Source organism: Ascaphus truei, chromosome 2 (assembly GCF_040206685.1).
Source record: "Ascaphus truei isolate aAscTru1 chromosome 2, aAscTru1.hap1, whole genome shotgun sequence".
Taxonomy (NCBI): domain Eukaryota; kingdom Metazoa; phylum Chordata; class Amphibia; order Anura; family Ascaphidae; genus Ascaphus; species Ascaphus truei.
Genome location: NC_134484.1, coordinates 440,672,446 through 440,699,348, shown reverse-complemented (window position 1 = coordinate 440,699,348; position 26,903 = coordinate 440,672,446). Strand labels below are relative to the sequence as shown.

Here is a 26,903-nt window from a genome sequence, read left to right as displayed (position 1 = left end):
AAAAATAAATGCAGGACCGGCATAAAAACATTTAAAATTGATATATTGATATATTGATGATATAATAGATCATGTGTAGATTTTCACATACAATGAACATTATATATATATATATATATATATATATATATATATATATATATATTAAACAAATTAAAAGATTATACAAAAACATACTGCAAAAAGAAAGAACCGTCTCCCATACTGTGTTGTATCAATATTTCCACCATCCTGAAGTGACTTGAAAGAACGAAGCACTGTGAATCGCTTGATAATGTTTTCTCGTTTGCCTTTCCCATCGTGGCTAGCCCAGTTCCCTCTTTGTATCTCTACCCCCCCACACCAAAAAAAATGTGCCTTTTTTTTAATACTGTGAGAAGACTATGAATCTGTTTAACGTATTTATTTCCTTTCATCTATTGAAAAGCACTAGGCATAACATGTAATGCAATGCATGTTGATATTTTGCAAAGCACCCCATGACTCACTGTACTCTGATGCAGTCTATTAATCCTGTTTGAACAGCTGTGCCTGTGCATTTGTTAGCTGCATTCTAATTGACCCATCCTTCTTTTTCCTCCTATTTTATGCTTTTATTTATCTCTATGGCAAACTATTCAGGAATGTCGTTTGTTAGGCAGGGGAAAAAAAAAAGTGAGTTTCGCCATTAATTTGTTTTCTTTGTACCAACAATTGTTCCCAGCAAGCACCCTTCCTCTCAATAATCAGTGTACATTACTACCAACTTTTACCAACAAGCTTGTATTATAGTGCACACAAAATCAGCTTTGGAAACATGGAAGTGGCGAAGTAGCTTAAGTGATACAAAAACAATTTGTTCGTTCCCACAGGATTTTTTTATTTTTTACATATACGTTTACACATCTTTTTTTTTTACATTTCATTTATACGCCTCGGTTAAGAATAGCATCAAATAACAGCAGGGCTAATCCAATCTCTTAAACAGGCTGAATTGACAAAAGGAAATGGAAGTCCAAAATGAAAGAAAAGCTTTAAAAAAAAGACAGTGTTCTTTAAAAAGCTACTATCCTGTATTAAGGACTTATAGTAAAATTCTGTTCTTTTTGTTTTATTTCAGAAACTAAAAACGCCTGTATTAGACCACAACCTCCTAAACTCTGATGCATCATTTATGTGACCATGTGTAGCTACGGCAGTGATTCAGGCTAATGAAGGAATGATTTGTTTTTCATTGCGTTTTTGTGGGCTAAACAAACTAGACCAGGGCTGGTCAACTCCATTCCCCAAAAGCCCACCAGTAGGACAGGTACAAGGGATATCGGCAAAACCTGATCTTGTGGTGGCCATTGGGGGCTGGAGTTTGTCACCCGTAAGCCAGACACTTTAACGATTCCTTCACATTTGATGGGTCTGCCCTAAAGTGAAAGCTCTCAAACTATGACACACACAGAGAAATGTTAGACAAGAGGTTACGTAACGAAAACCAATTTCAAATGCACAGTAGAGCACAAAAGACTAACGCTTAAAAATTAAAAATAAAAAAAAACATTTAAAATAATAAAAAATACATTTTGCTTCCAGCAATTGAGCCTGGAGATGACCGGTGCTGTTCTTAGCTCAAAGGACCGACTGTCGGCCAATGGGAAAAAAAACCAAACAAATCACATTATTGGAACCCGACAGCAATTTTGTGTTTTAAAAGCAGAGAGAGAAAGAGTAAAATAAAGGCAATTTCTAAAAAAAAATATTTGGATCATTCTAAATGGGACACGAGCTTTGGTTCTGCAAAAAATATGCAAACAATTTAAAACCTATTTTGCTTTCCGCCCGGTATTAAAGACTGTGCAGGTTTCATTGTGTAGAATGGTTGTGATATATTTACAAAAACAGGAAATTACTCCAAGTGAAAGGTGTGATATTCCAAAATATATTTCAGTATAGACCTGGAAATATTGCATACATAGATATGTATATTTGGATATATCTATGCAACGTCTGAACAGTTTTCAGATTGGATTGATGGGTAAAATGCAACATTTTTCATGTACAATTTTCATACATTACACAGTTGGAAGCACAGTGTTAGACGGCTTATGCTACATAATAGCTTTTATTATTAGACCAGTAAATGTGGTTAATATTGCTTAGTCCGCGTGTGACCATCATTGCTGTGGGTTCCCTGAACATGGCCACCATCAAAGAGGTTTTGTAGAAGATGGACAAGGAGAACGCAAAAGCTTTCTCAAGTTGCCAAGCCGGGTAAAAGGAGTCTTTTGCACATTACTGACTTGCTGCATCATGTTCGGAGTAGTTGGATCTAAGGGTCCTGCTAAGTACCGCCGTCCGTAATGGGGAGTGTGGCCTTGACCAAATCGCTATCAGCCTTCCGCCACCACGACCATTCACCACAGGTCACCATCGCCGCCGGTCACCTCGCCGCCTCCCGCCATCTTTAAAGGTCCTTGGATCTCCACAGCCGCAGGGCACCTCTGTCCTCGGATCTCCACAGCCGCAGGGCACCTCTGTCCTCGGATCCCCACAGCTGCAGGGCACTTCTGTCCTCGGATCTCCACAGCCGCAGGGCACCTCTGTCCTCGGTTCTCCACAGCCGCAGGACACCTCTGTCCTCGGTTCTCCACAGCCGCAGGGCACCTCTGTCCTCGGTTCTCCACAGCCGCAGGGAACCTCTGTCCTCGGATCTCCGAAGCCGCAGGGCACCTCTGTCCTCGGTTCTCCACAGCCGCAGGACACCTCTGTCCTTGTATCTCCACAGCCGCAGGGCACCTCTGTCCTCGGTTCTCCACAGCCGCAGGACACCTCTGTCCTCGGATCTCCACAGCCGCAGGGCACCTCTATCCTCTGATCCCCACAGCCGCAGGGTACCTCTGTCCTCGGTTCTCCACAGCCGCAGGGCACCTCTGTCCTCGGATCTCCACAGCCGCAGGGCACCTCTGTCCTCGGTTCTCCACAGCCGCAGGGTACCTCTGTCCTCGGTTCTCCACAGCCGCAGGGCACCTCTGTCCTCGGTTCTCCACAGCCGCAGGGTACCTCTGTCCTCGGATCTCCACAGCCACAGGCCACCTCTGTCCTCGGTTCTCCACAGCCGCAGGGAACCTCTGTCCTCGGATCCCCACAGCTGCAGGGCACTTCTGTCCTCGGATCCCCACAGTCGCAGGGAACCTCTGTCCTCGTATCTCCACAGCCGCAGGGCACCTCTGTCCTCGGTTCTCCACAGCCACAGGCCACGTCTGTCCTCGGTTCTCCACAGCCGCAGGCCACCTTTGTCCTCGGTTCTCCACAGCCGCAGGCCACCTCTGTCCTCGGTTCTCCACAGCCGCAGGCCACCTCTGTCCTCGGTTCTCCACAGCCGCAGGCCACCTCTGTCCTCGGTTCTCCACAGCCGCAGGCCACCTTTGTACTCGGTTCTCCACAGCCGCAGGCCACCTCTGTCCTCGGTTCTCCACAGCCGCAGGCCACCTCTGTCCTCGGTTCTCCACAGCCACAGGCCACCTCTGTCCTCGGTTCTCCACAGCCGCAGGGTACCTCTGTCCTCGTATCTCCACAGCTGCAGGGCACTTCTGTCCTCGGATCTCCACAGCCGCAGGGCAGCTCTGTCCTCAGATCTCCACAGCCGCAGGGCACCTCTGTCCTCGGTTCTCCACAGCCGCAGGCCACCTCTGTCCTCGGTTCTCCACAGCCGCAGGCCACCTCTGTCCTCGGTTCTCCACAGCCGCAGGCCACCTCTGTCCTCGGTTCTCCACAGCCGCAGGCCACCTTTGTCCTCGGTTCTCCACAGCCGCAGGCCACCTCTGTCCTCGGTTCTCCACAGCCGCAGGCCACCTCTGTCCTCGGTTCTCCACAGCCGCAGGCCACCTCTGTCCTCGGTTCTCCACAGCCGCAGGGTACCTCTGTCCTCGTATCTCCACAGCTGCAGGGCACTTCTGTCCTCGGATCTCCACAGCCGCAGGGCAGCTCTGTCCTCAGATCTCCACAGCCGCAGGGCACCTCTGTCCTCGGATCTCCACAGCCACAGGGTACCTGTGTCCTGACTGCTGGCAGGTGCACCGAGTGTCCTGGTAGTGCCGATCACAAATGCAGTCGGAGTGGTCGCCGCACGAGGTAGCCTGCATCTGGTGAGATCCGGGGACACTTAACGATGGTGGATGGTGGCGAGGTGACCTGCGGTGACATAGTCCTGCCGGCAGAGATTTGATCGCGGCCAAAAGTCCTAGACCGCCGCAGTCCGTATTCCTAGTGTTTCTGATCTAGGGAAAATCTCCTACGAACTACAATTTAACTCAAAAAGTGCCACAGTAAGTGGAATGCAGGCTATACAAGACACATCCAGGGGTGGGTTAACCCTTTGCGTGCTGCAACACGTAGCCACTACATCATGTGATCTGGTACTCAAGGGGCCACATAACGTAGTGCAGAAGTTGCTAACTCTAGGCCTCAAGAGCCACCAACAGGTCAAGTTTTAAGGATATCCCTGCTTCAGCACAGGTGTCTCGGTCAATTAGAAAAAAAAATTTTTAAAAAAAATCTCTGCAGTTTAAAGGTTACCATGGCAATGCCAATGGGCTCTATTACAATCGCTTGTATCTCCTGAATGGAGCACCAGATTGTAAAAATAAAAACAGCGTAGGAAAGGGGCAATAAGAGATCTCTTAAATAAATAAAAAAAACGGGAAAAATAAAATGTGCCCTATTCTTGGGGAATTATTTATTTGCTTATGTATAAAATGTTTTACCAGGAAGTAATACATTGAGAGTAACCTCTGGTTTTCAAGTATGTCCTGGGCAGAGAGTTATAACAATACATGGTTACGTTAAAAGAACAGAGGTTATACAGTCAATTAAGATGCACTGTATGATGTAAATAGGCTACAAGTATTTTAGAGGGGGTAGCTACATTAGAGACCATTGCATTATACCATTGCCCACAGTAGACTTAAATACCCCATGCATTTAAAAAGTAAACCCAGACAGTGTGAATAACTTGAATTTGTGCGGTTTACTTTCACCTAACCTTTCATTAATCCATTCAGTGCCCGAGCTAAAGGTGCGGTCCAGGATTGAACTAATGATAGTGATCTGTTTCATGGGCTCAAATTAGGCTACGCAGTATATAATTTAAAAAAAATACAACGGTGTATTCTTAAGTAACACTTTTCACTTAGAAACAATGCTCTGAATGTGGGTGACTGCCCATCTTGTTTGCATCGGTAAGACATGGTCAAGTCTGAGGGCTGTGTAAGGCTGCGTCCATGCTTACTGATTGCGTGCTGAGGCGCGCGGAGGCTGAGGGAAAGCGGGTGCTTTCCCTGGCCTTAGACCGCGCGCCGTCGGGTGGGCGGGCCAGTGACGTCACGGAGCTGGTTCGCCCTCATTGGGCGAACCGCTTACGTGACCGGCCCTGCGCTCCGGCAAGCGCGAAAATTTAAAATTTAGCTAAGACTTACGCTTCCGCACGCTTGCGTAAGCGTAAGCGAGCCCCGGCTAAAGCCGCTCTCATTGCGGATGCAGGGGCTAAGTGCCGAGCGTAAGCACGGGTCAGCGCATAAGCGCTGACCATGTCCGAGGCCTAAGACATTATACAATGATAAGGGATAATTGGCATCTGCTGTTTTAAGACCTTAATCAAATTGGTTTAAACCCATTTAATATATCAAGTCTATTTGGGACTACACCATTAAGGGGCTAACAATAGATTGGATATATACTGTGGCAACTACTATCACTGCAAAACACAAATCATTTTTAAAATCCTGTCAAATTCTGTATGAACAGAAACGGACTGATCCTTTATAAGAAAGGAAAAAACCTAGGCACTGCGGATTTCTGCTCGAAAATGTATTTTAAGCCAATGGTCTACAATTTGCTGATCCTTTATAAACCAGACCTATTTCGTTAAAATAAGCCGAGGTTTATTTGCAAATGCATTTCATGCAGTTACAGAGCCTCCTGGCACTTTGTCTTTCAGCCCATTCCTGCTGTGAGTACAGAAACCTGCACAGTGCACCCAATGTTTGAGAAAGCCTAACTGGGAAATATTTCCTATCGTGTTTCAGTTGTTGCATTGCCGTTCTAGACGGTCTAACCTGACAAAGACAGACGGCTGCAGTGTCAGAACTTGTACCAGCATGTAGATCAGATTCCTGCTTCAGCACAGGTGGCTGAGTCTTAACTGTGGCACCTGTGCTGAAGCAGGGATATCTTGAAAACCTGACCTGTTGGTGGCCCTTGCGGACTGGAGTTCCCCCACCTCGATGCAGATGGAACTTATTCCTTTTTTCTTTTCTCGGAAAATGATTATGGCAAATTCGGCGCCCATATAAATAAAGTGTTGTCAAGTTAGCACGATATCCCCAAAACGTACCTAATGTTCTCGACATGACGGGCAATGCAGAGCTTTGGACGAGGATAGACACGCAGTTTCCAATGATCTGTTACAATGCAAAAACATACAATTAACAGAACAGTTAAAAAACAGAGATAAAGTAACGTACAGTAAGAATTAATGGCGGCTATTGTGTGGAAACGGTTTCCTGCAATTTCTCTTCAGCTACTTCTAGCAACAGCTCAGCAGATTTGTTTTTATTGAATCGGGATTATTTGGGGTGTTGGACATTTCCTTCTCTATAATATCAGTTGGCTCCAGCAAGGAAATATAACAACCAAAGTCACAGTCCATCATTTCCATCTCTGTATTCTGGATATACCCTCCTCCCCTACACCAGGCCTCCACAACTCCAGTCCTCGGGGGCCGCAAACAGGCGGATTTTCAGGATATCCCTACTTCAGCACAGCTGCCTCAATTAGTGGCTCAGTCATACTCAGCCACTAATTGAGCCAGCTGTGCTGAAGTAGGGATATCCTGAAAACCTGGCCTGTTTGCGGCCCCCGAGGACTGGAGTTGTGCAGGCCTGCCCTACACCATCTATTATTGGTCAAATATACAAAATAAAGACCTTTGTAAACGTTCACCATATACTCCATATACTCCTTTGTCACACGGACAAACAATCTTTTTAATCAGGTAAGTTGTTCAAATATAATACTGTGACATAAGATCACTATACTGTATGTTTATTCCTAATGTGTTACCATATTTACAAACACAAGTATTACATTTAGTTTTTTTTATTAAAAACCTTAAAACCATAACTAATTTTTATGACTATTAAAGCAGCAGTCCAAACTGCCGTTTTTTTAATTCCCAACCGCCCACCCCCCCTTTAATATGTGCATCAATACAATCCGCACATAAGTAATTAGCTAAGTTGCCGATCGATGGGCGAAGATTCGGCTCGGGGGTTCACTAAATGGCTGCAGAGGAGTATTGACTCAGTATCTGTTACTTTGCAAATGGTTGCTATAGAAACAAAAAGGCTCGTTACATTATAATACATTACAAATTTCAGCGTAAAAAAAAAATGCTACATTTATTTTCTCATTGTACAGAACCGATTTATTAAAAAAAAAAAAAAAAAAAAACATGTAGGATATTGCTTGGTCTGCAGCTTTAACATCAAATTCATGTTTCTAAAACAGAAACAAGTCTGATTCATTGTTCACTATTTGATGTTGAATATTGCATGTATTTGTATATTTAATTGGTTTTACTAGGCAGAATATCAGTAACCTTAAACTTTAGTATATATCTTTATGTGTATGCGATTATTAACACGTTCCACATTTTCCCCTCACACTGCATCAAGTTAGCAGCTTATAACGTGGGTACAGAAAAATGACACCAACCACCCAAAGTACAGCCAAAGATGGAGGACCCTATAATGTATCCAACAGGTTCCCCATACGGTGCGTGCTTCATCCATCCATTGTCACATGCTTACAGTAACACGGCCAGTGTGCCCGCTCACGTCACTCCCCCTGCAGCTCATACAGTACCACTATATGGCATGCGACAATGGGCTAAACGGAGGGCTGTGGCCCTGTGGCGGACATACAGATACATTAATGGGGGCTCTCTCTTTGGTGTACATACTGTGACAGAAACACAGGAATACAGAGGTTAGCGAAGTCATAGGATTGGAAACTATATTCATGTATTTAAACCTATTTCCGTAGCGACATTTGAATTGTGTTAGTCAGGGGTGGCCAACGCCAGTGCTCAAGGGCCACCAACAGGCCAGGTTAAAAGGGTATCCCTGCTTCAGCACAGGTGGTGCAGTCTTCGACTGAGCCACGTTTGCTGAAGCAGTGATATCCTTAAAACCTGGCCTTTTGGTGGCCCGTGAGGCCTGGAGTTTGGCTGCCTCTGTGATAGATGAGAGAAGAAAAACAAAATGAGCACGATGTTCGGCCGAAATCTTTCAGCAGAAGAAAATGTAACTGTAAGAGACCTGGTAATGATAACCTCAAATACTTCTTAGTCACCTTAAGCTGCATTTTATATGCATTAGGTGTGGGGAATTTCAGCACACGTAGCTCAGGCAGAAATGGCAACGCTCATTTAATACAGTTTCTCTCAGACAAAGAAAAAATGCCTCATATGGGCAATTAAAATGAAAATGCCTGCCCCTTAGTTACTGACCTCCTTAGGCAGCTTGTGGGAATATCCGACACAAAATGTATACATTTGTGTCAAAGCGTTACTTAACAGCTTCATTCTTCTCAAACTGGTGTCAAATTGTGGTAAGTCAAATTAGCCTTAACTTGCAAGCAGCGGTTGAATAGGACTCTTCAGTCTTACTTTAATTATTCAAATTTGAATTACTCTGTCTGTGTTACTTGTAGCAGCAGAGTTCTTCAGATTTCAAACAGGCTGGGTGAAGTACAGTTAGCACAATCAAAGTTACTCATTAGCAATACGTTCCTTTGGGAAGAAAGAAAACTCCTTTCACTGGCTTTTCTATAGCCGGTTAACAAGCGCTGCCATTCCAGGCCCTTTTGTGTGTGTGTGTGTGTGTGTGTGTGTGTGTGTGTGTGTGTGTAACAAGTGAATGGACGCCGTCCAAACCAAACAGCACATCCCTTTTCCCACTCATTTAGTAGTTTGAAAATCTTCCAGTTTGTGTTTACGCAGCTTACAAACAAACTACTGATCACTGCAAATGAGCCATTCAGGGCAATTACTAAATAGCACAGTCAGATTGTCCTGGGTGGGAAAAGGGAGGGGGAGGGGAATAAATGGGGCGAGGGGGGGAATAAATGGGGCGAGGGGGGGGGGAAATCAGTGGGGCGAGGGGGGGGGGGGGAAATCAGTGGGGCGAGGGGGGGGGGAATCAGTGGGGCAAGGGGAGGGGAATCAGTGGGGCGAGGGGGGGGGGAGAAATCAGTGGGGTGAGGGGGGGGGGAAATCAGTGGGGAGAGGAGGGGGGGGAATTCAATGGTGCGAGAGGGGGGGAATCAGAGGAGCGAGGGGGGGGTGTTAGTGGGGAAGGGTAGGACTTGCATCTACACCCCCACCTTCCGTGTCACCTTACCTTTGTCATCGTCGTGTCATCCTTCCTGGGAGTAAAAGTACTGAAAAAGCGCAGGCTGTAGAAGCCGACGACAGAAGACACCATGAGATAGCTGTGAGAATCAAGGTAAAGGGAAAGACAACAGCTAGCCCAGAGGAATGCACAGACCCACTCAAGCACTCTGTGCCCTCCAAAACATCTTAAGAGCTGAAGAGAAAAAACAAAAACGCCTCGAGTGCATGAAAAAGGACTGCCCTGGCCTCCTGCACTCCCCCCCCCCCACCCCCCCACCCCTGCACTCGCCTCTTTCCCGGAGACGGTCCTCGTGAGTTAGCAGTGTCCCACAAATCGTCATATAACACTTGTTAACAGAGTGTAAGTGTGTGAGTGTGTGTGAAAGTTTGTGTATATACAGTATATATAACATATACTGTATATATACACACACACACACACACACACACACACACACATATATATATATAGAGTAACTGGGCACTCACAACGATGAGGTCAATAGCTTAATCTGGGTGCATGCTGTCCGAGGGATATAATACAAGAAGTAAAAAAGGGCAGGCACTCCAAAGTCAAACACGTGAATTTTAATAGCTCAACATGTCAGCTCCACTTGGAGCCCGGCTCAAGAGCAGAGCTCCAGATTGAGTCGAAATGTTGAGCTATTAAAACTCACTGTCCTTTTTTACTGTATTTCTTTATTTATATAGTGCCATCCATGTACATAGCGCTTTACAGCCGTAAATAACTGATGGAATAGGAATAAGCGCTTCAACATAAAAGGTGCCTCTGCGAGTTTACAATCTAAGTGGCAAGTAGGGAGAATTTACACAGACAGTAGATGGGTGTTACCCAAGTGCGCCCGAATGGGGTCAAGGTATAAATGCATGAGAGGTGTGTGTACAGTATATATTTTTTTTCTCGAGAAAAGGATACAAAATTAAAATGATTTCCAGTGTCGCTCCTACAAAACCAAACGTGAACAGTGAAGCGTTTCCAATACCAGGCCCCTGTAAAATAAAACAGATCAAAATTAGAATAAGGTTTATGGCGTTATTAGCAGCTACCTAACAAAACAACCCTGCCACTTGTAGGTTGAAATATTGAATGAGATTAGTGTAGAGGATTGCCTTCAATGTATTCATCAACATGTTCTTTCTATACATCTGAATCTTGCCCTTAAAGCAGCAAAACTTGAAAAATCCTATATATTTTATTTCAAATAAATCAGTTCTGTAGTATTGGATAATATTGTCAGCATTTTTTTTTTTAAACTCCTAATGCCATTTTTTAATGTACTGATCATTCTTTTTGGTTGCTACAGCAACTATTTAGAACGTCATCCACTTCCTTTTTTGAAACACACACACACACACACACACACACACACACACACACACACACACACACACACACACACACACACACACACACACACACACACACACACACACACACACACACACACACACTTTGTTGCCAAAGGGCAGAGCTCAAAAAAGGTATCAGGAACAGATCTGTTGCTGTGTTCCAAACAGCAGACTGTCTATTACTCTGAAAGCTGTAACAATAATGTGTTCCACTTAGTAATATAATGTTACATATCAACTGCAACATGTCACCGACTACAGCACACGTTAGGCACACAATAATGATTTTGACAGATTTATAACAGGAGCACCAAACGATTGCCCGCTTAGGTACAGCAAAGATGTTCAATTATACATAGTCACATGCTTTACATATACAAATAATAGAAATTTTAAGCAGCATTACAACATTAGATACCAAACCTAAAGTAGCCTGCCAACATAATCAAGGGGGCTCAGTGTTGCCTGCGTGGAAAACAAGATGTTTCATCCAGTCGTGGTTCATATACAATTCCCTGGGACCCTCTAAACATCCAAGACTATCAAAGACTAGGCTTCTCCCAACCAGGGCTATGCATCAAGCAGATACTATTATGAGCTAGTGCAGAGGTGGGCAACGTAATTTAATGAAAAGACCACAACACAGAGCCCTATCCACTGTCAGCGTTTAAATGGACAATCCCAGTGTGTTAAAAAAAAAAAAAAAGGGTGGGGGGGTTCTTGTTAATACCTTATTGATGTTATTGGATTGCTTAGACAGATTCAATCAGCCTTAAAGTTAAAAAACAAAACATATTTGCTTTGTTGTGGAAATTAATAAATTTCTATTCAGATCCATTTAATTCTAACATTACCTGGTACAGTATGAAAAAACTGCAGGAGATTGATTGAACAGCAAAAGCACTCCGAAAAAAGCACTGTACAACTCGCCAGGTGTAGAAAAAATAAAGTTCATTTACTAAACTACATGGTTAAAAACAAAAACATACAAGGGACAAAACAGGGGAACTCTCCTCCCACGCGTTTCACGCTCAGAGCGCTTTCTCAAGGAGTGGTACAGTACCTGGTACAGTAGCTATTGCTATCTCTTTAGCAAATGACCGCTTCCAGTCATGATGGCAGCATACAGTAATTAACAAATCAATTAAGGGGGATAAGTCTCCATCAATGAATTACTTTTTTCACAAAAGACATTAAGTAAAGATAATTCAATGCATTTTGTTACAATGTAGACATTGAAAATAAAAATATATAACAAATGCTTCCAATTTTCGGTATAAAACCCCCCAAAATAAATATGTCACTGCTGTTGTCTTTACTTTACGTTAAGGATGTTATTGGATAGAAGAAGAATATGATCAAGCCTTTACATGCAGAGTTTTTTTTTTTTAAATTGGGTCTTCTAGAGGTGAAGATACAGAAGATACAGAAGATATTATAGGATTTGTAGTTTTAAAAACTGAAGGAAGCAGGAAACCTTGTTCTCAGGAATAAATATACATAAGCATTTTTTATTTCTAACGTCAAGTATATTTGATGCTCCCTGAACCTCATTAGTGGCCCTTGAGTGCTGACCCTGATGCCATGAAGGCCCCCATAAGGCCTCGGACAAAGAACATTGCCGTGAGCTGCGTATTGCAGGGTTGAGCGATGGGGGGCGGGGGCGTGCCTGTGACGTCACGTGTTCACCCTCATTGACTGAACCGCGTACATGACCCGGCCGTCGCGCGGCAAAGAAGTTTGTCTCGCCACGCATCGGACGCCTCGGCGCTCACGTGCACGCGCCTTGGCCTCCATTGGTTGGGATTTTGCGCGAGCGACGTCGGATCCACTACGGGGGCGGCCTAAGAGTTAATAACAATTCCCACTCTAAACTGCAAGGGCCATTTTAGGTTCCCACACATTATGCCAACCACGGCTGTCCTGGTAACCATGGCCAAGTGAACTAAATACAGGGGAAAACATTGCACACGGAAAATGTTAGAAAGAAGGAAAAGACACTTCACAGTTTACGCGATCTGAAGATCCTTTCTTGGGGCATTACTGCATTAAGGGATTATTTCCCTGCTGGACACTTAATTCACTTGAAAGATGCATTTTTTTTTCTTTAACATCTTCAGTGCCAAAAAGGCAATGGTCCCCAACGGAAATGCCTGATTTGTCACTCTGACATGCAGGGAGATGGTAGTTAATAACTCCTCTATATGCCAATTAAAATGTTTTACAAAGCTTTTCTTTTGCGGGCATGATTAACACAACTTTGCTGACGCAAAACAAAAAAGTTGCTTCTGAGTTTATTTAACCTACTCCCTCTCCTTTTTTTTTAATACATAAAAAGTTATGTTTTTACTTACCCTCTGACAATTTTTGATTCTTTTCCCAGTCATTGAAAATCTGGTGGTTTCCACATTGTGTCAAAATCTACTCCTCTCAGACACTACCAAAGAACTAATCCCCCTTTACACAAGATCTCATTTCAACTATTAAGCTGTATTCTCCTCCACGCAAAATGCTGCTGGCAAGCTTCCCTTGGCCACTGCACTCCCTCCATCTATATGCCATCTCTTGATCTCATCACCAAATCCTCTGCCTGTTTCCATTTCGCTCAAGATCTGCACCTTTCCGATCACCTCTTTCAGCTCCTGCTTACAAAAGCTTTATCACACATCTGAAAGCCCATTTACGCAGCAACAAACTTATTCCACCTTTTAAAGTGAAGTACAATGAAAGGGAGATAAAATGACATCCTCCTAATCTCCTCACTATTCAACCAAGACATCTGTAATCTGACGACAAGTGTAGAGCGGTGACACCTTCCTTGTTCGCTTCAGATTTTGATGGCGTAGATTGAGGAGCAGTTACCTATTTATCTGTATTTAAAACATTTGGTTGTCATAATACAAGTGTAACCCTGCTTCCTCCCCTCCCCCAGACTCTACTGTGTTGTCTAGGGTGCATGAGGGCAGATTACATGCGGTGTGGTGCATACCTGTGAGGAACAGGAGGGCCTGAGCTTCCCACGATGTTGTGGGGGAGCCAGGACCGGGCTTCTGGGGTGATAGCCTCCATCTTCTCTTAGTGGTGCAGCGCCTCCATCTTCTATACTCCCAGGAATATGGGACAGGACCTGTATAGAAGAACCCCTTGGGTCCCAGGGAAATACCTTCCGATTCACACACAGTCTTTGGTAATAACGAATAGTCTCTTTTATTGACAGATCAGCAATCTCCCAACGGTAGTGGCTTCCAGTAGCCGCAACAACAACAGCAAAGACTCGTTATTACGCCGCTCTCCTTCCACACAGATAATTCCTCCTCTCCTTCCCTCCAAGTCTCTCCTCCGACAGGATGGTCTGGCTTAGGGCTTCAATACCCCGTGGCCCACCCCCGAGGTTATCCTCGCGGTGGGGCTTGGATTCTCCCCATCACCCCTGGCAGTGGGGTGAGGGCATTGGTCCACCAAGTCTATAATTCTATCAGCTCTACTAAAGGAAGCTGAATCTTTCCACTCCTCTCGCTCTCTGCTCCTGCACTATGCGCAGGGGAGACCTCGGTCTCCTCCAACTCCTCGGACCGATCCGCAGGATTCTTCGACTCACGGCATACTAACTGAACTGCATACTCCCGGCATAACTAACCGGCAACTCCAGACTCTCAATATCACTATCAACTAACTCTACTCACCGGAGTTGGCTGCTAAATATAGAGCTAGCCCCGCCCCTCGTGATGTCAGCAGAACCTCCCCTCTTGCTCACGCCTGCAGCAGAGTCCAGGCCTGCATCTACCACTCAGGATAGGGCTATGAAGGGGGAAAACCCATGATGATTACTGGTGCCTGATCTTAACAGGACTTACCACAGTAGAAGGAAGATAGGTATAGCCTGTGCTGTTTACAGGGGGCTACACTCTCCCTATGGTGGAATCCAATGGTCCCCACTTGGACCTATTTTTAGCAGACCCATCCTGCGGCGAACCACCTGGGAAACAGCACACATAACATTGTAATAATACATGGCATAATGAGGTAGTCAATACAAGTACACCCGGGTACTCCCGACATGGAGAACCCTACAGATAGTGCCTTGGATCAGCCTTTCTTACCCGCCGTCCATTATGATCCGTGACGGTCACAGCGAACGACTGAACCGGCCCATGCTCAGGCCTGTATTTAACACCATGCATGTAGATACACCTACCGATGCTCCATATGCGTACTAGCTCACTAATCTTATCCTCATTGTGATACCCTCCCTGACCGAACTTGGTCCGAAGGTATTCCTGGACTGCCTCCCTGAGCCAACTGTCTCGGTTCTCTTCAATTTCTCTCATGATAGGCTCAGGCACGTAGGGATACTCATACCCGTGTGACTGCCGGTATCTAGCGACTATGGCCCGGTCAGCTAGACTTAGTTTGGTGAGTGTGCGGTGCCCTGCCCTGCTCGGCAGTACCCAAAATACAGGCTCCTCTGGAGCTACCTCATCGTACAATATACTGGGGCCTCGAGGTACAATACGTTTCTGTTCTATCTCCCTAAACCGTTGATCTAACTCATCCTCCATCTCCTGCGGAGTGAAAGAACCAGCCGCCCACCAATGATCTACTACATCGTTCTTAATTAACAAGAACCGCGTACGGTCCACCCCCTCGTGGTATCCGGTGAACAACGGTGCCCACCATTTGTCGTGGTGCTCGTACTCTGTGACCTGACTAGTGCGTTCTACATCAGACTCTACATGTGATGATACACCGGACGTACCCGCATCAGTAGATCGCGAGCAATCTCTCCTCCCTTTGGCATTAAAGTACCTGGTAGGGTTCATCTTATGAACCACTTTGCTGGTAGGTTCAGCCTCTACTGGAGTGTGGGACCAACGGGCCCTCCCTCCAGCTGCAGGAGAAAACGGCACAGGGTTAGGTACAGGTATAACACTTGAATACGGTATCTCCCCATCGGACCCTTCTTCACTCAACTCCCAGTACCACAAGTCATTAGTGTATTTGGGGGATTTACATAACTTACTCCTGGTAGGTCCCAGTGGCACCACTCGTGACGGGCAGGGGCAGTGGCCGGGGCAGTGGAGCTAGGGGCCGGGGCTGGGGGAACGTCCAGGGCATTGTCCAGCAAGCGGGTGACACCACGCCAAAGGAACCGGTGCTTAGAGGCACTCCCCGCCATACTTCTGGCTTCTCGGGAGGTGCCTCGACTCTGGGGGATAGCCGGGGCAATGGCTGAGCCTATGCTGCGAGAGGACACTCCTCCAGGCCTTCGCTTTACGGTGGAACGACGTCGTCAGGATCGCCTGCAGAATCTCCATCCGCTCCGTGGTCACGCACCAGAAGTGCGTCGAGGACCTGCGGGGGCGGTGGCGGAGCATCCGGTACACGGTTGAACAAGTAGGCCTCAAGCCTCTCTTTCGCCGGGATTGCGGTCTGCGCCTGGCGGGAGTAAGGGGGTGGTGGAATCTCCTTACCGCTCCGCTGCTTTTTGATGACATCGGGCTGCTCTAGGATCGTCTCCGTCTCTGCCGCACTGGGAGTCACCACTGCGGTGGGACTCTTACGGGCCTCCGGCCGCACCAGAGCTCACCGTCGGATGGTTTCCGGACTTGTCTGCTCTCTCTTGATGCCTTTGGGATGGTTCGCCGGTAGGCACATCGCCACCGATGTCACGCCAATCTCATCCTCCGACGAAATCACGATCGGTTCCTCCGCTACGGAGTCACCTGGTTCTTCGGCGATACAGCCAGTGGGTATAGGTACAAAGTGTTCTCGCTCTGGTACCTCCACTGCGGTCGCGCTCTTCTCTGTTGCCAGCTCGCTCAGTTTAATAGCGAGCGGAGCCTTGGTTCCTCCCGATATGGTATAACGGGGACCCAGGGCAGTCTTACCTTCCCCCACCTCCGTCAAGGTTCCCGGAGAGGCACCCCGCGGGGTTCCGAACAAAGGCCATGGCTCGTTCGGCCAAATATAAAATGCGCCACATTGAGGGCATCGGGCCCTAGTGCTTGGTACCGTGCCCGGTATCCCGCAGTGGACACACAAACACCAAATGTATTCGTGCTCCGCTACCTCCACTACCAGTAGGCCTCCTGGTAATTGGTAGATGGAAGTACTCATCTCGGACATGGTTCGCTCAGGGTGAGAACAGCTCAGTGTTCCAGCTCCTTGCTCCTCGAATGCCAGACAAAAGTGACGCTCTTCGAGGAGCAGGCTTCTGGTCCCTCCCTTCGCTGGGGAGGACACTCCTGATTGGTTCTCCGTGTGCCCCCTCCCTCTGGTGGAATCCAGAGGTGGGATCTTTTCTTCTTCAGCGTGACGTGGCCTGGCCTTCTGACCATTCACGGCACAGGTGGGTGGGCTTTCGGCTTTCGCGCCGCTCCCCTTGCAAAGAATCCGGGTTTGGTGACAAAGTATTAAACATGTCCCGCCACATTCTCCTAATAGTCTCTGTGCACAACGCACGTGCTTGCTCCAGGCTTGGCGGGAACCGCCATTTTAGATCACTGTCCTTGCTCCGTGGAGCACATGTAGGGATGGCCGCCATCTTGGACGAATCCTCCAAACGCCCATGTGCCCTATCCTCAGTGTCTAACGGGTATCTCGTACCTAAAATTGTCAACAGTGTGCTCTGCATTCTGTTTCTCACTAAATTGAGGTGGCTTGTACCCCAGGCTCAGCGGAACTCCTCTCCTCCATGCACTGTACTCAATGTCTACCATGCAAGTGTTCAGTGGTGCGTGTGTGTGGGTGATAGCTAGGGTACCCCTTTTCTAGGTACGGGCATCTCCTGCTTTTGGCCACTCATAGCACGGGCCCTGGTCCATGGTCCCTGGACTGGTTAACAGGCTGACCCCCCAGTTGCCTCACGCTACCTGCCTCAAGGGACTCGGTTAGCTCTAACTATTCACCCTTCCTACGCCACCTCCTATGGGCGCCCATCCTTCTCCAACACTTGCACGGAGAGTGCATCTCGCTCTGCCCGTTCCGCCTTGCTATAAGCCGGTCCTGTTCTGACATATCTCAGCAGCGCCTCCAAATGTAACCCTGCTTCCCCCCCTCCCCCAGACTCTACGGTGGTGTCTAGGGTGCATGAGGGCAGATTACATGCGGTGAAGTGCATACCTGTGAGGAACAGGAGGGCCTGAGCTTCCCGCGATGTTGTGGGGGAGCCAGGACCGGGCTTCTGGGGTGATAGCCTCCATCTTCTATACTCCCAGGAATATGGGACAGGACCTGTATAGAAGAACCCCTTGGGTTCCAGGGTAATACCTTCCGATTCACACACAGTCTTTGGTAATGACGAATAGTCTCTTTTATTGACAGATCAGCAATCTCCCAATGGTAGTGGCTTCCAGTAGCCGCAACAACAACAGCAAAGACTTGTTATTACGCCGCTCTCCTTCCACACATATAATTCCTCCTCTCCTTCCCTCCAAGTCGCTCCTCCGGCAGGATGGTCTGGGCTTAGGGCTTCAATACCCCGTGGCCCACCCCCGAGGTTATCCTCGCGGTGGGGCTTGGATTCTCCCCATCACCCCTGGCAGTGGTGTGAGGGCATTGGTCCACCAAGTCTATAATTCTATCAGCTCTACTAAAGGAAGCTGAATCTTTCCACTCCTCTCTCTCTCTGCTCCTGCACTATGCGCAGGGGAGACCACGGTCTCCTCCAACTCCTCGGACCGATCCGCAGGATTCTTCGACTCACGGCATACTAACTGAACTGCATACTCCCGGCATAACTAACCGGCAACTCCAGACTCTCGATATCACTATCAACTAACTCTACTCACCGGAGTTGGCTGCTAAATATAGAGCTAGCCCCGCCCCTCGTGATGTCAGCAGAACCTCCCCTCTTGCTCATGCCTGCAGCAGAGTCCAGGCCTGCATCTACCACTCAGGATAGGGCTATGAAGGGGGAAAACCCATGATGATTACTGGTGCCTGATCTTAACAGGACTTACCACAGTAGAAGGAAGATAGGTATAGCCTGTGCTGTTTACAGGGGGCTACACAAGTCATGTTATATTATGCCATATCAGGGTCAGTCACTTTCCATTGTAAAAACACCACTTTTACTGATGGGGGAGGTGCTGTAATTCATGCCTTTAGTAACCATCTATAATTGTACGTGCTACAAAAAGGTGACAGGCAGAGCCATGGTCCACTGAATGAAATTAGCACTTTCAATTGGTTCATTGACTTATTGTTGACGCAGTGAAAAAGTATTATGTTACAAAAAAAATATGACAACAGCAATGACTAAATCTACTTTGCTTCTTCCTGATATGCTTACAGAATTAGTTTTACCCTTAAAACTAGACGGAAATTTCAAGACAGGACAGAAGGTGTACTATTATTATAAAATGTAGCTAAGAGTAGCAAAGTATACGCACCTAACAGCACAATAAATATATTATTTCGGCATTTTTCAATACAAGATTGAAGCAGGGAGTCTCGGGAGCTGAACCCCATTAACTTCAGATCCGGGGAACCCCTGCTTCCAGAGATATTTACATCCGATGGGGGTGCCGGTACCTCTCTGCAGTTTAAAGGTCTCGCGTCACATGGGCCAAACAGGAAGCCGCACAGGTGAAGTCACGGCTTTGTATTGGCCCGCCTGGCCCAAGAGCTTTGAAAACCGTCCAGAATGTGAACCCTGGAATCGCTACTGGCACGCACAACAGAGACAAGTATCTATGGAAAAAGGGGGAGGGGCCCGATCTGAAATGAATGGAGTTCAGCTCTGGAGTACCCCTGTGTGTGTGTATATATATATATATATATATATATATATATATATATAATTAATAAAAACACTGCATGGATTACCTCTAAGTAGTCTTCAGGATTCTTCATAGTCACATCCAAAATAAAAGAAAAATATTTCTAGTTCTATGTAAACCTACAAAATATTCCATTTGCCATTTAGTACATGGTACGTGGCAGTATGGCATGAATGTTCTTTCCACTTCAGTTATATAGGACCAAATAAAATACCTTGTGTGTACTCCCCTTTGTGTCACTGTATTTTTGCCCACCAGGTGGAGGCAAAGTTTCTCATATACAAATAAAGTGAGAGCAGACATTTGGCCCATTTAGTCTTCCCACTTAAATGGCACTGAGTCAAGTGTCCGAGGCCAATGGGTCTTCTAGTCGAGAAGGAAGTCTAGCTTTGCCGGCTGGCTCATTTGTTTTTTAGGATGTAAGGAAGATATAGAGACATCATACCCAAGTGTGGCTCACTAAATTATCACAAAGCTTACAATCCAAACTATTTTTTTCTGGACTGGTCGCTATTTTGGTTCTTCCCAACTACTAAATAAAAAAACCAAAAAAAAACTTCAGCTATAACCTGCCAACTAAACCCTGGAATGTGTTTAACTCATAGACTTGGCCAAAACTCTGTGAACATTATGACACCTGCAAAAGCCCGAATGCACAAGGCGCTTTTTCAAAGATCTCTGATCTCAAGTGTAGGATGCCTCCATAGACGGCGACTAGTTTTAGGTACCAATTGACTGCTCTACTGAATGTATATCGCTTCTGCGGCAATGGAAGATTCACGTAGGTTGCCAGCACCAGTAGACACGTATTGTACTGATCCCCCTGCACATTAATGACATTTTTTTTCTAGACTTCACCACACTGAGCAGTTATTGTTTTTCCCCCCCACTGGTCACTGCTTTTTAACCAGTGTATATCATTCATAAACAATTTGCCCGAAAGTGAAATTAATGCCTTTCCACACTTGGCGACAAGTATTGGGCTTCGAAGAGCCTTTGTCAGTTTCTCTGCTAAGCCTATGAAGTCTGCATGGAAAACAGCTCTGTGCTGCCTGATGGGGTAGAACAAGTAGTTGCTATGTTAATATTTTACGGCAGGATATATATATATATATATTACAGTTAGGTCCAGAAATAATTGGACACTGATACAAGCTTTGCTATTTCGGATGTGTACCAAAATAAATTCAAGTTACGGTTAAATAATGAATATGGGCTTAAAGTGCAGTCTATCAGCTTTAATTTAAGGGTATTCACATACATATTGGAGGAAGGGTTTAGGAATTACATCACTTTAATATGTAGCCCCCTCTTTTTCAAGGGACCAAAAGTAATTGGACAATTGACTCAAAAGGTGTTTCATGGACAGGTGTGGGCTATTCCTTCGTTATTGCATCATCAATTAAGCAGGTAAAAGGTCTGGAGTTGATTCCAGGTGTGGCATTCGCATTTGGAAGCTGTTGCTGTGAACCCACAACATGCGGTCAAAGGAGCTCTCGATGCAAGTAAAACAAGGCATCCTTAGGCTGCAAAAAAAAAAATCCATCAGAGAGATAGCAGGAACATTAGGAGTGGCACAATCAACAGTTTGGTACATTTGGAGAAAAAAAAAGAACGCACTGGTGAGCTCTGCAACACAAAAAGGCCTGGACGTCCACGGAAGACAACAGTGGTGGATGATCGTAGGATCCTTTCCATGGTAAAGAAAAACCCATTCACAACATCCAGCCAAATGAAGAACACTCTCCAGGAGGTAGGCATATCATTATCCAAGTCTACCATAAAGAGAAGACTTCATGAGAGCAAATACAGAGGTTCACCACAAGGTGCAAACCATTCATAAGCCTCAAGAATAGAAAGGCCAGATTAGACTTTGCCAAACAATATCTAAAAAAAACATCCCAGTTCTGGAACAGCATTCTTTGGACAGATGAAACTAAGATCAACCTGTACCAGAATGATGGGAAGAAAAAAGTATGGAGAAAGCTTGGAACGGCTCATGATCCAAAGCATACCACATCAGCTGTAAAACACGGAGGCAGTGTGATGGCATGGGCATGCATGGTTTACAATGGCACTGGGTCACTAGTGTTTATTGATGATGTGACAGAAGAAAGAAGAATCCAGATGAATTCTGAAGTGTATAGGGATATATCGTCTGCTCAGATTCAGCCAAATTCAGAGAAGTTGATTGGACGGCGCTTCACTTTACAGATGGACAATGACCCAAAACATACTGCAAAAGCAACCCAGCTGTTTTTTAAGGCAAAGAAGTGGAATATTCTGCAATGGCCGAGTAAATCATCTGATCTCAACCCGATCGAGCATGCATTTCACCTGCTGAAGACAAAACTTAAGGCAGAAAGACCCACGAACAAACTGAAGACCACTGCCGTAAAGGCCTGGCAACGCATCACAAAGGAGGAAACCCAGCATTTGGTGATGTCCATGCGTTCCAGACTTCAAGCAGTCATTGCCTGCAAAGGATTCTCGACAAAGTTTTAAAAATTAACATTTTATTTATGATTGTGTTAATTTGTCCAATTACATTTGAGCCCCTGAAATAAGGGGACTGTGTATGAAAATGGTTGCAATTCCTAAACGTTTCATACAATATTTTTATGAACCCCTTAATTAAAGCTGAAAGTCTGTACTTCTATTGCATCTGGGTTGTTTCGTTTCAAATCCATTGTGGTGGCGTACAGAGCCGAAATTATGAAAATTGTGTCAGTGTCCAATTATTTCCGGACCTAACTGTGTATCTTTATATATATATCCTATGTAAAATATATATATATAATTAAATAAAAACAGCTAGAAATAAAATAAAATACGGCTCGTAATCTGCTTCAGAGCGTGTCACATTGAGCTCACTGAGGGGAATGATGGGGGTGAAATCGCAAACCTGACAACTTATTTATTCCTCCTCCCCTCGTGCAACGCGTCACCCATTTTGGCAAAATGCCCCACTACCTCCCTTCTGCCCCGGCCCCCCCCCCACCCTACACAGGGAGGCTGTGACAAGGGGTCATGTGGTGACTTGGCAGGTGTGGTGTCTGCACCTTTGAAGATACAATTCGACAGCCCTTCCTTATGTAATACTACAGTATTTTATTTTATTTTGGAAGTACTATTATAAAAAAAATAAACTACACAAGGATTTCTACAAGTGGACACTGATTTTCTAAGACCGCATTAGAACTAGGAAGTTTGCAGTGTTTATTTATTTTTAAAACCAGTGATTAATTAACGTTTTCAAAATATATGTTTCCATATGCAAAAAAAAAAAAAATCTGTGTTTTTCGGTGTTTAAATAACATACAACAATAATAGCCACACAGTATAATTCTGTGTTTAGCTGTGGATCTGTGTGCCGGGGGCGAGGAGGTAGTGGGGGGGGGGGTGGATCTGTGTGCCGGGGGTGGTGGGGATCTGTGCGCCGGGAGCAGGGAGGGTGAATGGGGGGGACCTGCGTACCCAGGGCATGGGGCATATGGGGATCTGTATGCCGGGGCAAAGGGGGATCTGCGCGCTTCGGATGGACGACCTGCGTGCTGGGGGGAGATCTGCTCACCCCGTGATAACACTCCAATGAAAATCAATGGCGGCTAAATTCACTTCTTCCTTTTCCGGATTTAAATGATTGGCCGGTGGTGTTTTATCGGTTAAAACTGAAAAATCGCAATCCCTATTTATAACGACAGCATAACAGCTTCTGTACTCATTGCTTAGTTAGTAATTATTCCCTAACTAGCCCAACAAAAGCAATTATAGCGTACATTTATTGTTTCTGCTACTGTGTTTCTTGCAGTTCAGTTCTTTACGGGCAAAGTGTGCAAACCTTCTCAACACATTCTAAATGATGAAACTCCCATTAAGATATCCCAAAATGATAGACAATGTGTTCCCTGTCCGAGTGCTTTCACCTTGCTACAATTCCAATGTATGCTGCTAATGGGATTGCAAATATGATAGTATTTTGTTTCATCTCAATGTTTACAAGATAGCAGGAACACAGATTCCACCATCATAGTGTAAAATGTCACACCCTTGCTCCAACATCACTACTTACATAGCACTTCTGGGCTGTTTTTTTTTTGTTGCAAAAAGAATCAGATTCCTCCCCCCCCCCCCCCCCCCATATTTTTTAATTCTAGAAACAAAGTTGAATAATTTGATCTCTAAACAGGTAGAGATAGGTCATGTTTAATTGATTTCCTTTCCAATCAGTATGAGAAATATACATGAGCAATAATTATCACTGAATGTGTGTTATGGGGTTATACCGTTGTGCCAGATTGTGGGGTTGTTCTAGCTCTACAATTCCAAAGTGCAGGGAAATCGTTTCAGGCGAGGAGAATCCTGCTTCTGCAGCCAACACAACATAGACAAACTATTTCATCAACGTGCAGGTCTCCTCTAAGACAGAGATACCAAGTGGAGCTCTACTCACAAGTTCATAATGAAGTTCGCCATGTAATGTGACAGCCAAGAACAATGGAAAAACAACATTTCAGGTCCCACCTGATGAAAGGTCCACAGTTCTTGGCTGTCACATCAAAAGCAGAACTTCATTATGAACTTGTGAGTAGGGCTCCACTTTGTATCTCTGTCTAAGGCCTGGGACATAGTGAGTTGAAGCTCGCTAAGGCGGGCTGAGACGCGCTGAGCAGATGCACAAAGCCCCTCCATCTGTCATCAGCGTGGCTATAGTTTCCCCCTCCGCATGCGCGCTGATGCGTGCGGAGGCTGAAAAACTTGGAACAGACACCCAAGTTTGAAATTTGCCGCTCGGGGAAGCTGAGGAGCGGTCACGTGACCGCTCCCCATCCAATGGGAGCGGGGGACTAGCCCCGCCTCGCCTCCGCTCCCTGAGCGCGCACACTGCCTCGCCTGCAAGGACAGGAAAAGCACCATTTTCAGCAGGAGTGGCAGAGCAGGAGCGCGCCTCAGCGAACTTCAAGACCACTATGTCCCAGGCCTTAGAGGAGACCTGCACTTTGAAGAAATGGTTTGTTCTAGGTCTACTCCACCTCTGCAGTAAAAGTCAAGACTTCAATTCTACGGCTATTTGCAACAACTAATGATTTCATGCCAGGTCCTACGGTATGTTTAGCACTACGTACATGGTCAGCCCCATAAAAAGGAAAAATTATTATTCATTAAGTTGGCATTGGGAAGGCATTCATTTATTATTCTGCAGAAAGAGATGATTTTTTTTCTTTCCCTCTAACATTGCATCCTACCCTTAGGTAATGTGATTGAGTATTTTAGAAGGTTTGTTTTAGCACAAAAAGACAACTTTCTAAGAGTATTTAAAGCAAGAAAATGCCTTTGTCTTCTATAGTTTCATATAAGACAATCCCTATTCATAGTAACAATTGTGCACTGCCCATTTTGGATGGAAAGATCTTTGAGGTATAGGTTTTGTTCTCTCAGCGTTTTCTTTTTAGGTTTGTTACACATAAAGCTGGTATTTTCGCATATTTCCCTGTACGCTAATGTTTGTAAAGCACTGCGTAGATAACTGGAAGTGTGTATATTTTGTCCTCTTCCCATGCTACATTTCAAATTGGAATATAGGACATTTATGATAAAATATGTGAATAAGTGCACCAAACATTTGGACCTAGATTCACTCCGCTCCATTAAATCAGGGCAAATAACGTGACATTACCTAAAACAGAAGCAGACCTTATTTTCCCTGAGTTAACGGCTTATTCATGGAGGTAACCGTATGCAAATGTAACAGCTGCAACTGGGCTCATTAGAATAGGGTTAACGTCACATTACTTTAGGATAATGCTGCATTATCTGCCCGTAACGTGACATTAGTCAAGTCTTGCCGTTACTCCCACTCAGAACCTAAAATAGGGCTCTTGAGATAGATGGAGATACCTGTAAACACACTTGAGATGACTGGGAAAAATACACATTTTTAAAATATGTTCAAATGTATTAAATTGGCATACTCCCAAAAGGTATATTTTGTGTTTCAAGGTTTCACAGCAGGAGGGGCTAACTGAAGTCCTCAAGGGCCACCAACTGGTCAGGTTTTCAGGATATCCCTGCTTCAGCACAGGTGGCTCAATGAATGGCCACTAATTGAGCCACCTGTGCTGAAACAGGGATATCCCTAAAACCTGGCCTGTTGGTGACCCTTGAGGACTTCAGTTAGCCCCTCCTGCTCTACAGTGAACACAGAGTATACAGTAGGTTAATCTTGTCCCAGTTTGTCTTCACATATATGCACTCTTTCGTCACGCAATATGTTGGCTAACTACAAATAAAAGATAACAATACTGTAAAAGTCAATGGCCCGTCTGCCAAAGGTACAAAAGCCACAATGCACATAAATACGTCTGATAATGGAGATTATTATGGTGTCACTTTAGGGTCAAACTATTAAGAACCAAAGATGGAGATCTCACAGCATGTTATGTTTACTTACAAATTAGCTTTGGCAAAAAATCCAAACTCCAAACATTTAGACATGCCTGATCCTCTATAATCAATTACCACAACAAGTCAGATATATTTATACACTTCAATAAGTTAATAAAATACTGTACCTTTGAACCTTTGGGCATTGCCGTCTCATCAACAAGCAAACGTAAAATGTTGCAGGAAACCAGAATGACTGAGAACGACTGTAAAAAACCAAAACACAATGTTGAACTACATGATTCAATACCATCAAAACTACGTTCAAACCTTGGTACTAAAAAGGACCTACCCAGATGGTGTTAATGTAAGAATATTGATGTATATATCATTATAATTACCAAAGCAGCCTCAAAATGTCTGCAGCTTTTCAAATCACAGATTACCAAGAAATGTTTATTGTGTAGTGCAGTGTTTTTCAACAGGGGTTCCTAGGAACCATTGGGTTCCCCGGGCATCCCTCAAGTGTTCCCTTTATTTTTCAGGTAATTTGAAAATTGTACCAAACACAGAAGAATGTACAATGCATCTGATCTCAGACGCGCTATTACAGAGGGTTGGGGTTCCTTACAATGCATCTGATCTCAGACGTGCTATTAGAGAGGGGTGGGGGTCCTTACAATGCATCTGATTTCAGACGCACTATTAGAGAGGGTTGGGGTTCTGCAGAATTTGACACTATAATTATAGGGTTCCTTAATAAAGAAACACTGGTGTAGTGTGTAATATTTCTAACCTTACCATAGCAAAGGCAAACATCCACTGATTATACTTTACACCAGGGCTCTTCAACTAGTTCACTAAATGGGCCAGATAGTAACAAAACATTTAGAAGTAGAAGGGCCACAAGCTTATTGTATTGTAATGTTAGATACATGTGT

General features: G+C 45.2%; 1 protein-coding gene across 2 annotated transcripts in view; it reads right to left on the bottom strand.

Annotated features, from left to right (window-relative positions):
* The window catches only part of LMBR1 (limb development membrane protein 1), a 160,536-nt gene that overhangs the window by 16,346 nt on the left and 117,287 nt on the right, over nucleotides 1–26,903 (bottom strand). For both annotated transcript variants that reach the window (XM_075587853.1, XM_075587854.1), the window contains 4 exons: nucleotides 26,151–26,228; nucleotides 10,362–10,435; nucleotides 9,432–9,522; nucleotides 6,362–6,428 (listed from right to left, as the gene is read on the bottom strand). In XM_075587853.1, the coding sequence (XP_075443968.1) occupies nucleotides 6,362–6,428; nucleotides 9,432–9,522; nucleotides 10,362–10,435; nucleotides 26,151–26,228 (310 nt within the window). The remainder of the gene's footprint in view (nucleotides 1–6,361; nucleotides 6,429–9,431; nucleotides 9,523–10,361; nucleotides 10,436–26,150; nucleotides 26,229–26,903) is intronic.